General features: G+C 44.2%; 1 protein-coding gene across 3 annotated transcripts in view; it reads left to right on the top strand.

Annotated features, from left to right (window-relative positions):
- The first annotated feature begins 5877 nt into the window (after positions 1 to 5877).
- Positions 5878 to 15682, top strand: part of LIN28B (lin-28 RNA binding posttranscriptional regulator B) — an 84101-nt gene continuing 74296 nt past the window's right edge. Inside the window, exons 1-2 of one of the 3 annotated variants that reach the window (XM_010707560.4) lie at positions 5878 to 5911; positions 10483 to 10667. In XM_010707560.4, coding sequence (XP_010705862.1) covers positions 5878 to 5911; positions 10483 to 10667 — 219 coding nt within the window. Of the gene's footprint in view, positions 5912 to 9730; positions 9741 to 10479; positions 10668 to 15682 lie in introns of those variants that run through there. The other 2 variants (XM_010707559.4, XM_010707561.4) reach the window with 2 other exon arrangements.

Here is a 15682-nt window from a genome sequence, read left to right as displayed (position 1 = left end):
ATCAAAAACGGCTTTAAGTGTTTAATGTTTAACAGTTTGTTGTTTCTATTTACAACTCATACATGAAAACTGAGAACAGAAAGTAGCCACTTCCAGTAATCTCAGTGAAAAAAAGTCTGTCTCAGTGCTGTGTACTATGATTTCAATGGAGTTAGAGTGCAGGTATTTGCATTTTGGCATTGGTGCCTCTCTGAATGATTTCTGGCAAAGCGCTTTCCAGAAGCCCAGCTTGTGCTCTGGAGCATTTTGCATGTCAGTGGGCAATAATTACATAGACCTGGAAACTATTCATTTAATTACCATGTATATGTGCTTGTCACGTTGCTATGTGCAGCATCGTATTCTTTCACTAATTAAGACTGAGTTCTATTTGAAGGTATTGCTTCAGTACTTTTATTAATAAGACCACATATAAATCAAATCATATTTCCTACAATATTCTGAACGTGTTTAATAAACATTATGTGGGTAACACTGGATATATGTTTATACCACGTGCAGTATTGCAACATATATCCACAAATTACACTGTTAAAATTTGCATCCTCCCTGGTGTTTTTGTATCCCATTACACCTGTCTTATTTTCTTCTTGACACTCTGTCTCCTGCAACTACTTTTGATGTGTGCGCTGATTTTTTTTAAAGAGCTCGTGACTTTTTAGTTCTATGCCACCAACATCCCTGTGTAGTTTTTTTCTGGTTTGAATTTATGAGCTGTCTGTACTAAAATGTATAAACAATGGCCACTGCATTACTGTATATTTGCTTGGTTAAACGGTGAGTCAGAAGGCTGCATGTGTACAGCTACTGTTCCTTCCAGTTAAAATCAGAAAAATGCATTATGCCCCCCTGTGCAATCCATGCTTCTGGGAAAAAATTAATATTGGTGCTTAAAATAGTGAGCTTCTGTTTTCCTGTCGTAACCTTTGGTTTGCCTGTTTCATTCCTTGCTGATTCTCAGTATTCACAGCAGTATTTGCTCATTGCGCTTTAAAATACAAATGACAGGAAAAAACTAATCTCTGTTAAAAGCTATAAACATTCTCAAGTATTAACTCAGCGATCCGAGGAAAAAAATAATCTCTTTTGTAGTGTAATGGCATGTAACAATAAAACAGAAATATGTGCAAGGGAAAGGATATGCCATAGGTTCAGTGTAAGTTCCATTAAAAACAATTATTAACATAATGTGAAGTATTATTATTATTATTATACTTCAGCATGGAGAGGAAGTTTGAGCAAACCATGCTGAAATTATTGTACAAAACCAAACCAAAGTCTGTAGAATCTTTTCTTGATACAAGTCGTTGTAGCACAATTGCTTTTGATGGGCTGGTGTTAAACTCCTAATTGGTGAGAGTGCTTTTGTACTAAATGAAAATTATAAATTATGCAGTTTATTACTTCTAAACTTGGTTAGATAATGGTTTTACATGGAGAAAGAGCATACAGAACTCTGGGTTAGAACTGTGATGTTTTTACACCAAACATGAATGATACACATTCATTCAATTTGGTGTAAGCTTGGAGAATGGGGAAAAAAGTTTTTCCTTTAACTAAAAACTCAGCTATTGAATTTGCCTTCTTACCTTTGTAGGTGTACACATCTTTCTTTCGTTAGCCTTCAAAATATCTCTCTGCAGGACTTTATTTATATTGTTTTGTTTGCAGAGAAATGTTATTCTCTGCCTCTGAGCTTACAAATCAGTATAGTTTCTTGCACACAAAAATAAGTACAATATCTGAAAAATATGCTGATCTACCAATAGCTTTAGGATCTTGGCTTTTAAAGTTGGTGGATTCTGTTTTTGGTTTTGTTTTGTTTGTTTGTTTGTTTGTTTTTCCATAAAAGGAATTAGTTTAAAAGTAATAATAATTTAAAAAAAAAAATCAGTCTGAAAGCAAATGAATGCTATCAGAAGGAAGGTTGTTTCTCATGATTTCATTTGCTTAGGATCATATAGAACCTACATGAATGAATTTGTGGCAATTTCAAAATGCCCATGGTAACCATAAGTGGGGTTCAAAGCGCTGCCAACAAAAACGAAGCAGGAAAAGCAGCAGTAGGAGAGGTGTTGGTTCCACTTTTCTTAATCATGTATTTTGAAAATGTTGTCTTTGAATCTTATAAAACACGAGCTGTAACATACTTGTATTTCATTGGTTTTTATGAAGTAATTACTGTTTGGCTGCTTAACCTTTGTACAACTAAATGCAGACTGCATGAAATGAAGGATTATATAAATGAAATACTCTTAAGAACTGGGGTTATCTAATGCCTGTTTTTAAATTAAAAATAATATTGTTCAGGATGTTCTTTTAGTACGTATTATTAAAGCTCTAAGTTAGATGAATCCTAAATATTTTAATGCAAAAGTACTGTCCATATTAATGTAACAATAGTATTTCATTTTAAAGAGAAACTTGCGTCCCATTCAAACTGTAACTATCCTACATCAAATCAGTTACAAAATAGGACCCAATGAATAAAAACTGTAGGTTTTTTTAGCTATTGTTTAATGAATTTTCTTGAATCAGTAGTTATGAAGTATTTCAGCATTGATGCTTGGAATTCTCACGTGCTCAATATGTACTCTCTCACTAATATTTTAAATAAATTTTTGCCTAGACTAAATTAAATTGTGAGAACATCCACATATCTTTTACCCCTGTAATTTCATAAGGATACCAACACCTGAGCATCCATTTTCAGGAGTCTTTTGTTGTTGTGCATTTCATTCTCACTATTTTACATAACGAAACGAAAACAGAAGAAGAGTTAAAGCAGTGAGAACTCCTCAGGAACATATCCATTATTTAGAACTGCACATTAAAGAACACAGGTGAATATTCTTAAAACAAGTTAATTCAGAGTGTAAGGCAATGCTCACTCATGATTTCTAAAGCCGAAGTACTGTGAGCACAGTGCTTTAGCCAGCATTCAACAACTGTAAGCAAAAGATAACAGTCAGTTATTTTTTGATTGGTTGAAAATATAGACAACAAATTGGTGATAAAATGTGTTTTCTAACCTAATAGCATTTGACCAAAATAAAAATTAAAAACAATAAAAACAGATACTGTATGCTCCTCCTATACTTGGGTTCTGTATATAGAGGTTTTAAATTTTGGATGTATTTTGTAGCATTCATCTATTTAAGCCTTCGCTGCTGATGAACTCTACTAAAGAGCTCCCTTAACAGTGCATGTTTTCCCCTGTTTCTCGTTTGTTACAGCATGAAGTATTGCTGAGTTTTCTCCTCCTTCCCTCACTCTAGGTAGTGCTTACAGGAGTCATTCCTGGAAAAAAAATACTTGTGGCTTTAAATCGGTCCCCTTGCTACCACTGCCTGTGAAAGAAGCAGGGTTAGCCTCTGAAATTTCATTTTTGACTTATTTTTTTTGAAGGAAACCACATAACTTATTTAATGAAGTAACTGTGTATGTCAGTTTTACTTTCATCTGAGGAAATTATGTTTCTGAATCTCTCAAGCAGCAAACTTCTCCACACTAACGGGTGTATGATGTGAAAATCAAAACACTGCTTAGCAAAGAGACTTTTTAAACAAAATCGTATATAAACTTATTGATCAATGGAAGATAACAGTAAGAAGTCATCAAAAAAAATAAACGATATAAGCTGCTAAGCAAGTTGAAAAGCAAGCCATGCACTATTTGTAAAGAAATGTGGATTACTGTTGTTGTCTATCAGTACATCTTTAATTCTTTTGCAATAATTCCACACACTGTTCAGCTGCACCGGTCGTTGTGCCTATTGCCCCTGTATCCTTCTGCACACTGTGAGTGCAGAGCTGGGGCTGCTTTCAAATAGGGAACCTTTTTTTCTAAAGTATCTTGCTGTTTAGAACTTAACTCCTAAAAGTTATTTATTATTCAAAGTTGTAAAGTTCATGTAAATGCCAAAATAATTTCAGAACTAACAAGCATAAAAGTTTTCTTTATTTTGTAGAGTATAAGGGGGTGTAGGAAGATTTGTCATCAGTTCTTTCAGAGCCCAGCCTGCTTCCCTTTAAGTCGGTGACTGAATTCTTGTGGATTGCAGTGGGATGCAGCAAAATACATACTGCTCAGTTTTTCATTTATGCTGTCTGGATTAAATGAGTTCCTAAAATGCTCAGGCTTTTCCATAGTAAAATCCCTGGTGGTAAGTTCTGTGCATCTTACTGGGAAGTTATTTAAAACAACTACTTTATATATAAATAGATAAAATTGCATCTCCTTCCTTCTACTTAATAATGTGGTGTGTTTATGTAGTATTTTTAAATGTGCAGTGCTTAGAAAAGCTTTGGAACACTGATACAGGAAAGAAGAGTAACTTGTGTTTGTGCTGTTTTCTACCACAGTTTTTAAGAGCTGTGCTTTATTTTTAGTCCTTTCATAAACTGAGGCAGACTTCACGTCAAAGCCAAGAACAGATCCTTTACTCTATGCTTGCATATTTCATTATGTTGCATAAATAATGCAAGTAAATCCGAAAGACACAAAAGCCACGTAGCCACAGGTTGGCAGAACAAAGGAGCAAACACAGAGATTGGACTATAGTGCTTGAAGGTGTAAAAGCAGGGTTAGGTTCAATGTAGAGCACAAGTCCACACAATTCTTATGAAAAACTCAGTTATTACCAAGGGGGAGGGGCTGAATTTGCTTTCTGCTGTCATTGCACAGAAAGGAAAGACAGCACCACACCATTTTCCAATTCCCAGCATTGTAAGGGACACAGAATAATTGGGCATGGGGGGAAGAGGAAGCTAGAGAAATTTGATTCTCGTTTGTCTTCGATAATTCATCTTTTGGCTTTGCTCACTCCTAGTGGAATATTCTTCCCCCCTGCCCAGGAAAAACAGGGGTCAGGCCACACTTTTCCATAGTGAAAAAGACAAATCTTAGATTTCTCTAAAAGAAAAGAGAATCAGTCTTACATCTAAATAGGAAGATACGTGCTTTGGTCGCATTTTAGTTAAAGTAGTTTAACCAAAAGGTAGGAAAGGGTCACAAGTGGACAAGTTTTGTAGCAGGTGAGTTTGTGCATGCTCCTGCCTCTTCATCTTTCTTGCATTGAACAAATTGTATAGCCTGGCTCACGGGATTGCCCAAACCCAAGGTCTTTTCCTCTGTGCTTCCCACTGTTTGTGATACTTGGTGTCTGCATGGTATTTTATTGTACAAACTCAGCCAGGCCTTGCTCAGCTCGGTCAAAAGTGCACTTTCCATAGTTTTGATAAAGCTAAATATCCGTATTTTTGTGAATAACCGGCTTCATTCTGTTTGGGATGTAGAATGTAGCTTTGTTACACCGTAATTCTCTATTTGATTTAATTGAAAGTATTTTTCTCAAATTGGCACTGAGTTACAGTTTTGACAAGGAAAGATACCAAACAATGTCTTTTTTATCACTTTTTAATATCATGTATCATGTATGCCTGAGTGCTTAATTTGTACTATTTACACATAGGGAAGACAAGAGTCACTAGTTCTTAAGTTACCTACTAGCTTTAAATATTGATGAAGGAAAAGAACAGCTTCCACTGCCCTGCAAATCTGTGTCTCTTCCTTCTGTTGCCATCAGATGCACAGCTTTCTTGAGCACGGTAAAAGGGAGGATGCATTTAAGGATGCTTTAAAAAGAGAGACTCGGCTGGTTTTCATACTATGTCTTGGTTATCTCCTGGCGTTTCTGATGAGCTAGGTAAGTCTCGCAGCCTGTACGGTTACAGGTCACTTCACAGAGCCAAGTACCGGCATTTTATGGCCTTTTAATGAGCCGTTAAACTGGAGAAGAGGTAATTAAATATGGAACTCGGTACAATGTACACAGCACTGACTCCAGCTCTCTGATTCTAGGTGCCTCAGAAGACGATGAGGTCATTCAAGAAGGTCTCCTCAGGCTCAGGTCAGTCCTTTCTATAGCATCTTATGTGGCTTGCTTTGTATCTGTGAAACTGCAGTTTTGTAGTACTTCCGTCCCGCTGCCTCAGTTCATTTACTTTTCTGAGAGAATCGTTGGTTTCATCCACAAGCTTCAGAGTTCTTGCTCATTGTACTTTGAATACGACAAGTAAACATCATTCTATAGAGGAAGTAACATACCTTTGGGTACCTGTTGTAAACTATGAGCCCAGATGCTCAGGAGCTACCACAGAGGTGCACTTCCCAAAGGCTCTGCACACCTCAGTCGCTAAGCTCCCAACTCGGCTAACTATTTCCGTGGCGCCTTCGAAGTGCCGCGGTGGTGGGACGTTGCCTCCGCCCGCCCCCACGAGCCCTCCCCCGAGTGCCCGCCCGCCGCGGAGCATGCGCGGAGCGGGAGGCGCGGAGCTCCCGCGGAGAGGAGTTGCGCCGCTGAGGGGCGGTGGCTGCGCGCTCTCGGCACGGCCGAGTCCCGTGGGTCGGCTGGGATCGGTTCCCACCTGTGTGTGCGCCGAGGCACGCGGGAACTGCGCAGAACGGCAGAAAGGAGCACGGGCTGCCGCACGAGCGGCTCCCGGAGGGCGCTGCTGTCTGCCTCGCGCTGGCGAGCGCTGCCTCCGCGCTTCCCGCCCTCGGGACAACCGGAGAGCAGCGAAGCTCGTTTAATTCGTTTAATGGTTAGAAAAGTTTCTAGGGTGCTGTTCGTTAAACGCTACCTTCCCGCTCCTGAGGGCAACTGCGTTTTCTGGGGGCGTCGAATGGAGGATGGAAAGCGGCGCTCCGCGTGGAGGTGCGGCGGGGCACAGCCGCCACCTCAGACGTCCTCCGGGGGCGTTGGGCGCCGGGAAGCGGGTCCCGGAGCCGCAGGGCCGCTGCCGACGGCGGAGCGCGGCGGGCGGCGCAGAGCCTGCCCTCGGGCCGAGCGCTGCGCGGCGTCTGTGGCGCGGCGGAAAGGAAGGGGCGGCTTCGGGCGCGTAGGTGAGGCGTTTTGGCGGGAAGAGCCGCTGCCTCGGGAGCTCCACCGCCATCACGTCGGGTCCCGCGGGTGGGTCGGGAGCCGGGCCGCGGGGCTACCTGAAACCGGCCCGGCGGGCAGCCTTCCGCCTTTGATCTCCTTTAATGGATTTTTCGGGGCTGAGCGAGACCCGGGCCCGGGGTCCCCGCCCTCGGAGGCTCTGCCTTCTACACGCTGCCGTTCCCCGACTCCCCGGGGCAGGGGGCGCTGCCCGGCGTAGGGCAGGAGGGCGGCCCCGCCGACCCCCACGGGGAGGGGCTTCCCCCGCTGCGAGAGGAGGGCGGCTGGGATGGAGGGAGCTGTTGCCGTGGCTCCGCTTCACGTGCAAGCCCGGGGTTGGTTCGGAGGCACGCGGAGTGCTGCCGGGTTTGTGTCGCTTTTGCCGTCTTTGTCGATGTAGTTCGGTGTGGGTTTTCTTGGGGGGGGAGGGATGAGGAGGTGTCTTGCCCCCCCCCCCCCTTTTTTTTTCTTCTATTTTTAAAGGGATAGAAGTAATCGGAGTTAAGACTTCAAAAGTTTTAGGAATGTGGCGATTAAACTATCGCCAGTGGTTATGTAGTTTCAAGTGGGCTCGCAGTGCGTTTATGCAGACAACGATCCGCTTCCTGTAGTTGTCTTTATCCAAATTAGCATCTCTGTAGCGAAACGTGAGGACAGAAACACCTCTGTGTCTGCGGGCTGCTGCCATTCAGCTAACTTCGCCCTGACCCGCTCTATGGGCTTCTTCCCGTTTATTCCCTAGGCTGCCCGCCCCCTTCAACGGGAAAAATTAAGGCTGATTCTCAGCGAATGGGTTCTGTGAGGGCATCGCTGGGCTGTGCTCCGTTGTTCTTTCTTCATTCTTTTCTTTTTTTCTTCTCTTTCTGTTTTCTCCCTCCCTCTCTCTCCGCAGCCCCCCGGCTGCCACAGCTCTCTCTCAGCACTTGAAAGGCCGATGTCCCCGCAGGAAATGAGTGAGCCGATAACATCTGACACCGCCGCCCGGTCCGGTGACCCCGACCTTAATTCCACTAATACTGGAGGCCTGAAAATCGCAGGAAAGGCTCCTTGCACGCACACACCCCCATTTCACAAAACCTGCATTTATTTTGCAGCGTAAAAACATCACAACAAATATATGTGCGGTTACCGATCCCTCGTTTTTATTAATCGAAAAACATCACGTAGTTAATTTTATTTTAAATGAAAGGTACTGAGCAGGGATGTTCTGGAACCATTTGATGGGCTTGAACAACGTTTGTGCCTGTTCATCCCACGCGCTCCCATCCGAGGGTCTTTATTGCCATGTGTATGGAGTGTTTTTTGAAGGAGGGGCAGAGGGAGCTCCTAATTTTGGGTCGTTCTGCTGCACTGGGAGTGCTCTCAGTCACTTCCAGCCGGTGTTACAAGCATTTTTCCCGCAGGTGACCTGAATTTCTTTTCCGTGGCTGAGGTTTCACGCACGTTAACATCTCCTATATTTATTACATATTACAAATCGTCACGGCCATAAGACCCAACCATATAAGATTACCGAGATTTAATATGGTAAAATAATCGCTGTCGCACGGAGGGAGGAGGCTACGAGCAGAGGGGAGCGGTGCTTGGAGCAGCTCGGCACAGGAAGCCGACCGCCAAAGTAACCTCTGGGAAACGTCCGGCTGGAGGCTGCGAAGGAATTCAGGGCTACAGCCCGCTCACCGCTGCCGGCCCGGCGGGGGCAGCGAGGGGTGCGGGCGGGTGATGGGAGAGGAGCGGAGCCCGAGGGGCGGGCGGCGCGGAAAGGGCGCATGACGTGGTGACACGCGAGTAGGCGGCGAGAGAAAGCAAAGTCTCTTTTCGTACCTCCATTTGTACCTTTACTACGGAGGAGATGAGAGCGATGGGGAACGGCACGGCGCGGAGCGCTCTTTCGGCGCGTTGAAGCCCGGCCGCGGGCAGCGCACGGTGCGCCCACCTGCGCGGAAGCACGGGGCCGCGCCCGCCCGCCGGCAGCGGGAATTTAGCGCAGCAGCGCCGGTCCGCGCTGTCTGTTCTCTCTTTGTCTTCCTTCTCTCGCTTTTTTCTTTTTTTTTTTTTTTTTTCCGCCTTCCTCTCCAGCAAATCCTTTGCCGTTCCCCCTCCTTCTCTTTCTTCCCCCTCCCCACCACGCTCCTGGGGAACAATCGCCGCCGCCCAAGGTTCGCTCTCCCACCAGCCCTTAAAACCGGGCTCCTATTTAGGAAGTCATTAATCACATCCCCTCCCCGGAAAGAGATGGCGGAGAAACCTGTGAAGCCCGATGCCTCCCCCCATCCCCCTCGAGGAGCGCTCCGAAGGGCCGAGCCCGGCGCTCCTCAGGTGCCGCCCGGCCCCGCAGCTCCCGCCCGTGTGCTCCGGCCGTGTGCACGTGTGGCACCGCGGGTTCCCGCACGGCACCGCGCGGGTGAGCTGCCGAGAAAAAAAAAAGAAAAAAAAAAAGAAAAAAAAAAGCCGCGTTGGAAATGCCGTGTTCATTCATAAATTATTTCGGTGTGTCAGGCGCGTAGAGAAGGCGATTGGCTGCCGCCGCTTCTCCCAACCCCTTCAGGACCCGATGCGAAATTAGTAGCGAGAAAGCATGTAATTGGCAAAGTCACGTGTGCGCGGGGGGCCAGAGACCGAGCGCCAGAGAAAGGGAAAAGGCAAAAGGGGGAAAGCACGTTGGACCATGCGAGCGAAATTGGGGCTCGTGCAGACGCAGGATGTTGGGTTAAAGCAGAAGAGCACTTCGATCCAAAGGGAAAGTTTTCATCTCACGAGTTTGGAGCAGAGGGCCCGTGGGGCAACATGGCCGAAGGTTAATTTTCTTTTTCTATTGTTTTACTCCGGTTTCGTTCGCTCGCTCCCCCCGCCCTCCCTTACCCCCCCGCCCCGCATTCCCCTGTTAGCGGCCCGCGCACGGGGGCCGCCGCGGTCTCATTGTTCCGGACCGCCGCGGACCGCCCCCTCCCATTCAGCCCCGAGCGGCTCCCGGGGGCCATTGTCCGCCGGCTCCGTCCGCCCGGGCCCCGTCCCGGCGGCGGGATGAGAGCGCGCCCCTACACCTGTCCCGGCCGCCGCCGCCCGGAGCGCGTTCCGAGGAGCGATGGGCACACGCTGGGGAGCGGCGGTGGCCGCGCCGCACGTGCCGTAGCCGGCGGTACAGCCCCCCCCGTCCGCCCGCGCCGCGCCAGGAGGGACTGATTGGGCCGGGAGCCGCGCTCGGGAAATGGGATCGGTCTTAAAGCAGCAACACCCAAGTAACGTCCGAGGGCCGGGATGGGGCCGCGGATGGAGCGGTGGTGGCGAGAGGGATCGGGCCGAGCCGAGGCCTCCGATGGACGCGTTTCGGGAGCTCGCTGCTTGCTTCCTTACTCAGCAGCAAACAGGCTCCTGCCGCAGTTTGCTCTCGCTGCGTTTCGTTTGCCTTTATTTCTTTTTTCTTTCTTTCTTTCTTCCTTAGTAACTAATTTACGCGGTGGCCAAAGGATGTTCCCAGAATTTAACTCCTCTTTGCATCTTTCTCCTTCTCTCCTCCCCTGCCCCCTCTCCCTCAGCAGGGGCGAGTAAAGGCGGCGAGGAGCCCGTGCGGCTGCCGGAGCACGAGGAGGAGGAGGAATCCCCGCTTTGGCACGGAGCCGGCCACTGCAAATGGTTCAATGTGAGGATGGGATTCGGGTTCATCTCCATGAGCAGCCGAGAGGGAAGCCCCTTGGAGTCCCCGGTTGATGTCTTTGTGCACCAAGTAAGACCCTTTTCTGTCTTTCCTCCTCTTTGGTTGGCTGCAGCAGGGCTGTGGGCTCATGTAGGCAAGTAACGTGGCTCCTTTGGTATTTGGAAGCATCTGTAATTACAAAGTTGCCTTGGGTCAGTTCAATGGACAGCGTGCTGCTGGAGTAAATGGTTTGTTGGCTTGTGCTCTGCAGCTGGAGATGCTTTTCCTTGGAAGTGCTTAAAAGCAAACTCCAGAAAGAAGAAATAAATACACTTTTCGTTTAGGTAACATTTGAATGCGTTGATTGTAAACCTCAAATTGCTTTTTAAAAGCACATTTGAGATCAGTCAGTGAAATTAAGACATCGTTATAGTGTTGTTTTGCAGTAATTCAGGCCTGAGAGTGTCCCAGTGGTGCTACACTGGAACTTGGGGTTGCTTTGGCTGAGTTTTAAATACTCCCTCCCAGGAGAAAAAACAAAAAACAAAAACAAAAAAACAAAAAAAAAACAACACTGCAGTGATGACGAAGTGAGCCAAAAGCTCTCTCTAAGGCTGTGGGGAAGAGGCCTGTGGCTACTGGTTTGTTTCTAAGCACATCAGTGTGAGTGTGGGCACTTACGGCATGGTGCCTTCAGATGGAGGCGGTCCACAAAGCCGTGACCCCAAGGGAGCTTTTCCCATGTTCAGTGGTTTGTGGAAAAGGTGCATGCAGATCTTCTGGGCCTTGTATGCTCAGGGCCCACATGTGACAGGAACCATTCGAGGTTAGCCAGGGCTTTGCCAGGGAGGCGGAAAGGCCCCTTAACTTTCGGCATGGTTGTCCATTTTCTATGATGTTTGTATTGAAGGAGGGAGGGTTGGTTCATGAGGGCACAGCGATTCCATTTCTCTATTTTGTTTGGTGGCTGTTTGTGCTGTCTTTCACCAGGCTTTCTCAAGGAATACGTTTAAGGGTGACTCAAATTTGCAAACAGTGCTGCTGTGGTATATTGTGTTCTTTGTGACCTCACAGTGTTACGCATACTCTGTACTTAAGCTCTTGGCAATCAGTATCAGCTGTTTGCACTTGGAATTATGGGCCAAGCATGGAATTAAATAGTGAATTTATTACATCATTGCAATTCTGACTTCGTACTGGAATATAAATGCCCTCTCACTTAGCTACTGCTATTTTGCTTTTTGTTGTTGTTGTTTAAACAGAATTAAAAATATACTTAAATAAGAGCATTCCTCCTGCTTCCCCCCACCATCTTCCCTTCTTCCTACATTTTTAAGTGACAGCATTGGTCTTTGCAATTCCATAAATTTACTTCATAGATAAATGAAGGTGGTTTTTTTGTTTTTAATTTTGTTTTATTGCATTATTGAACAGCAGGAATATTAATAAAAAGATACATTTAGAAACAGTGATATTCTTAGAGCTGTGAAAATGCAGGAGAGTTGAACTGGATGATAACATGATGCATTTGAGTAATGCTAGGCATGGTGTGCTGTCTTATAATGTACAGTAGCTGTAGAAAATAATAAAAAGTTAAAAAAAAAAAAAAACAAAACAGCATGGTAAATGTGGAGTTCTCTGTTCTGTTGTTTCCTCTCCCTGAAAGAATGCAGTTTTCTAGAGGTAGGATATATTAAAACTATTTGTTGACACTTCAGTAACTTAGAGTCTATCAATATTCTCAGGTTGTAGTGCTAAATGCAATGAAAAGTGGCTTCTTTCACTGTGCATAGGCTGTGTGCCTCAGTCCTTTTGAATGTTCCTTAGAGATATGCCTCAGGGAATTTATTAATGTTCTGCAAGGGATTGCTCTCTGAACAAAGATACGTTCCTCACTTTTTTCTTTCTGTCAAAACCTGCAGTGTGCATGAACTTCACGTTTACATTATCTTCCTTCCATCAGTTAGAAGTAGATTATTTTTTTTTTCTAGTTAAAGAGATGCAGAGAAGCAGCATCTACTTTGGTTCAGAATACCTTTTAGATAATTTGTATTGGTGTACAGATTGCTGCCGATGGTGCCAGTAGCAGCCAGAGCATAAAAATGTCTCTGAAAAATCAGTGAAGTTATTTTACAGTGCGGCTTTTACAACAGAGTGGGTTCCTTGATAGGACCCTATTCTTATTAGCTTCATTCATTTGAAAAATTTGCTCATGTGCACTGTTCCTTTCAAGGCAAAGATGTGAGTTTATTAATCTGTGGAAACAAAATACTGCTGTTACAAACTGCTTTGAAAACAGTTCATCATTTAAGCATGCATGCTGTTCTGTGTGCGTTCACCCCTTCTGCAGTGTTTCTAGCTACTAAAATAATTTTACAGAATCAGTCTAGGTAGAGGAAAGAAGCCTCTACCTTGCTACAAGTCAGATTAAAGCTAGCTTGAAACCTGCAGCAATGTTTTTATTGCTTCATCTTTACCTTTTCTTGGTAAGGTTATGTTCAGTTTATGAGATCTTGCTGTGAGCAAAAACTACTTGGATGTTGAGTCAAAATTCTTGTAATAGTTTAAGCTCATTATGCCCAGTTTTTTGAGCTTGCAATGAATGATTTTTCTTTCTTTGTGGAGTTAAGCCTTGGTTGTGTGCAGATTGCAGTCGTGTTTTTGTAGCGTCAGTGCTTCACTAATTACACAATTATATTGATAACTATTTTTAGCAGACAAGGCTTGTGTTGAAACCCCCTCTTCTTTTTTGCTCAGTGAAAATTCAGTTCGTAGAACAGCTGCAGTACTCAGTTTTTAACTCTACCTTTTAAGTCTTTCCTACAGCACTAATCATTGTGATTGATTTTCTCCAAACTACCTTTAGGTGGTTGTTACCCTTCTGGTAATGAGGTACCTGGAGTTAGATGCATTATTTCGGGCAGAAACATGTCAGTGATTATATATGGGCGTCTGCGTATTTGTGCAATGTATATAAGGCATGTCTACAAACATTTACTCTCCCGTTCCCCCCTCCTCCCTCTCTTTTTAAAATATCTCTATTCTGATGGTTTATATTTTGTCATGCGTTAAGGTCATTCAGTATGGTATAAAAATTACAAGTACTTAACTTTTGAGACAAGCCAATGGCAATGTGCACCTCACTGAATTTTGTTCAGAGTTGTCATTTTGGACTTTTAATAAGTTAGCATGGAGTGAACAATATAGGTCACTTCTCTTTTATGATGGGATTCTGCACATAGTCATGTGTGAACAGCTCTTGCTAAATTTTAGATGATTTCGTTGTCAAGGGGTGAAACAGACTTGGAGGGGGGAAGTAAGAGCAAACCTTTTGTTATGCACATGCAAAAAGTCTTCACTGCTGAGAACTAAGAAGAGTTGGAGCTTTGATAGAAGAAAAATGTTTAATTGCATGTTCAAAATCGTACAAGCAACTTCAGTAAGTATAACTTGCTCAAATTCTGGCAGCACAGTGTAAATGCTGTGGATGTTTTTTATGCATGTTTTGTACAGATTATGTTAGAAAAATATATTTTTCTTCAAGCATGAAGCATGTATGTTAAAGATGATACTGAAGAGTAGGGTGCTGAATGTAAATAGATGGAATTAAATGTTTGTGAATTTCAAGGGTTGTAACTTCATGTTCTGAGAAATGTGTTTTCTCAAGATGGAGTGGGTTGATGAGTTTAGAACATGTTTTCTTGGACCTGACTATAGTCCAAATTCTTTCCACGTTGAGAGTTTGATCTAGGATTTCTCAACTGGGACCTTAAACGTGATCCTTCTTTGGGATCCTCTTTTATGAGATGGGGAGAGGAAGGAAGGGAGGAGCAGCATGCGGGAGTCGGTGTATTTTTTTTTTCTCATTAAAAGAAACATGGCTGGTTTGAAATTTCTCACTTTCATCTGAACTTTCTTATGGTTGCTGCAAGTTACTGTTATTGCAAGATCTGATAACAATAGGAGACAACCTTTTTTTTTTTTTTTTTTCCTTGCAGTGAGCCTTTCTTACAGTGTTCTGAACTGCACTGTAGTTTGTAGGTCCTAAGTTTTGTTCTTCTATGTTACTGTTGCGAGTACCTGTAACAAAAGAAAGAGGGAAAATTACTGAGCCTCTTCAACTAAGACATGCATAAGCAGCACCTAAAAATTCTCCCTTTAATTTGGCCAAACATTCTTTCTGATGGTGAATCAGATGCCTCATCTTTAAAGTCCCCATGTTTTTTTAGCCACAGTTTAACTGCTTCTTCTAAGATAAGGTTGAACGTGGCATAATGCATTTAGCACTGACTTTTTCAATTTCTATGACACGTGATTCTGTGCTTTCACAAGAATGATTTCATTTATCCAGCATATATTTTCCATTACTGCATCATCGTGGTAGGAGCCTGCAAAAGCTACTTACTTGTTCAGAGTAACTGGAAGTTCTGGGCGAGCAAGAGGGATCAATATTACCTCGCTGCTTGTTGTTAAATGTGACATAGCAGTGCCCCCTTTGAAGAGGTCTCCATGCAGAGTCTTTTGTTCCAAACTTGACTTCTACTAGGGTCCAGGCAAGCCCAGTTCTAATCAAAACAAAAGTGACTAGCAGGATTTAGAGAGGGAAGCTGAGGAAGGAAGTGAATACGGAGTAAACGTGTCTGCAGTGAGCACATGTATCAGAGATCTGGCAGAGATGAGACCTACTCTGAAGGTGTGTGTGTTCAGCAGACCCACCGCACGTAGAAGCTATGATAGGAGCTGGAGCTTCAGCTTTGGTGCCTCAGCTTTGGTGCCTCAGCAGGCGAGGCACAACACAGAGGCCTCTGTGTTGAAGCATGCAGAGAAAGTTAAATTACGTGGACTGTGTGTTTGTGGTGCACTGCAGCACAGCATTGTTTGGAATTCATTTATTTATTTTATTCTTTAACTGCTAATTAGTGCAAGTCCTATGTTTTGAGTCCTATCTGTGGATGCATAGACAGATGGCAAAATACTTCACTAAGAGCTTGAAGATTTAAGACAGTTGACTGAGGAAACTTTTGGTATTGAAGTTATGGAATTGCCATCTGTGAAAATACCTTCCAGATTTCATCTATTTACATTTAAAACCAACGTTACAGTGC

Source organism: Meleagris gallopavo, chromosome 2 (assembly GCF_905368555.1).
Source record: "Meleagris gallopavo chromosome 2, MGAL_WU_HG_1.1, whole genome shotgun sequence".
Taxonomy (NCBI): Eukaryota; Metazoa; Chordata; class Aves; order Galliformes; family Phasianidae; genus Meleagris; species Meleagris gallopavo.
The sequence above is the reverse complement of the archived record's forward strand: the minus strand, read 5'-3'. Positions and strand labels throughout refer to the sequence as shown.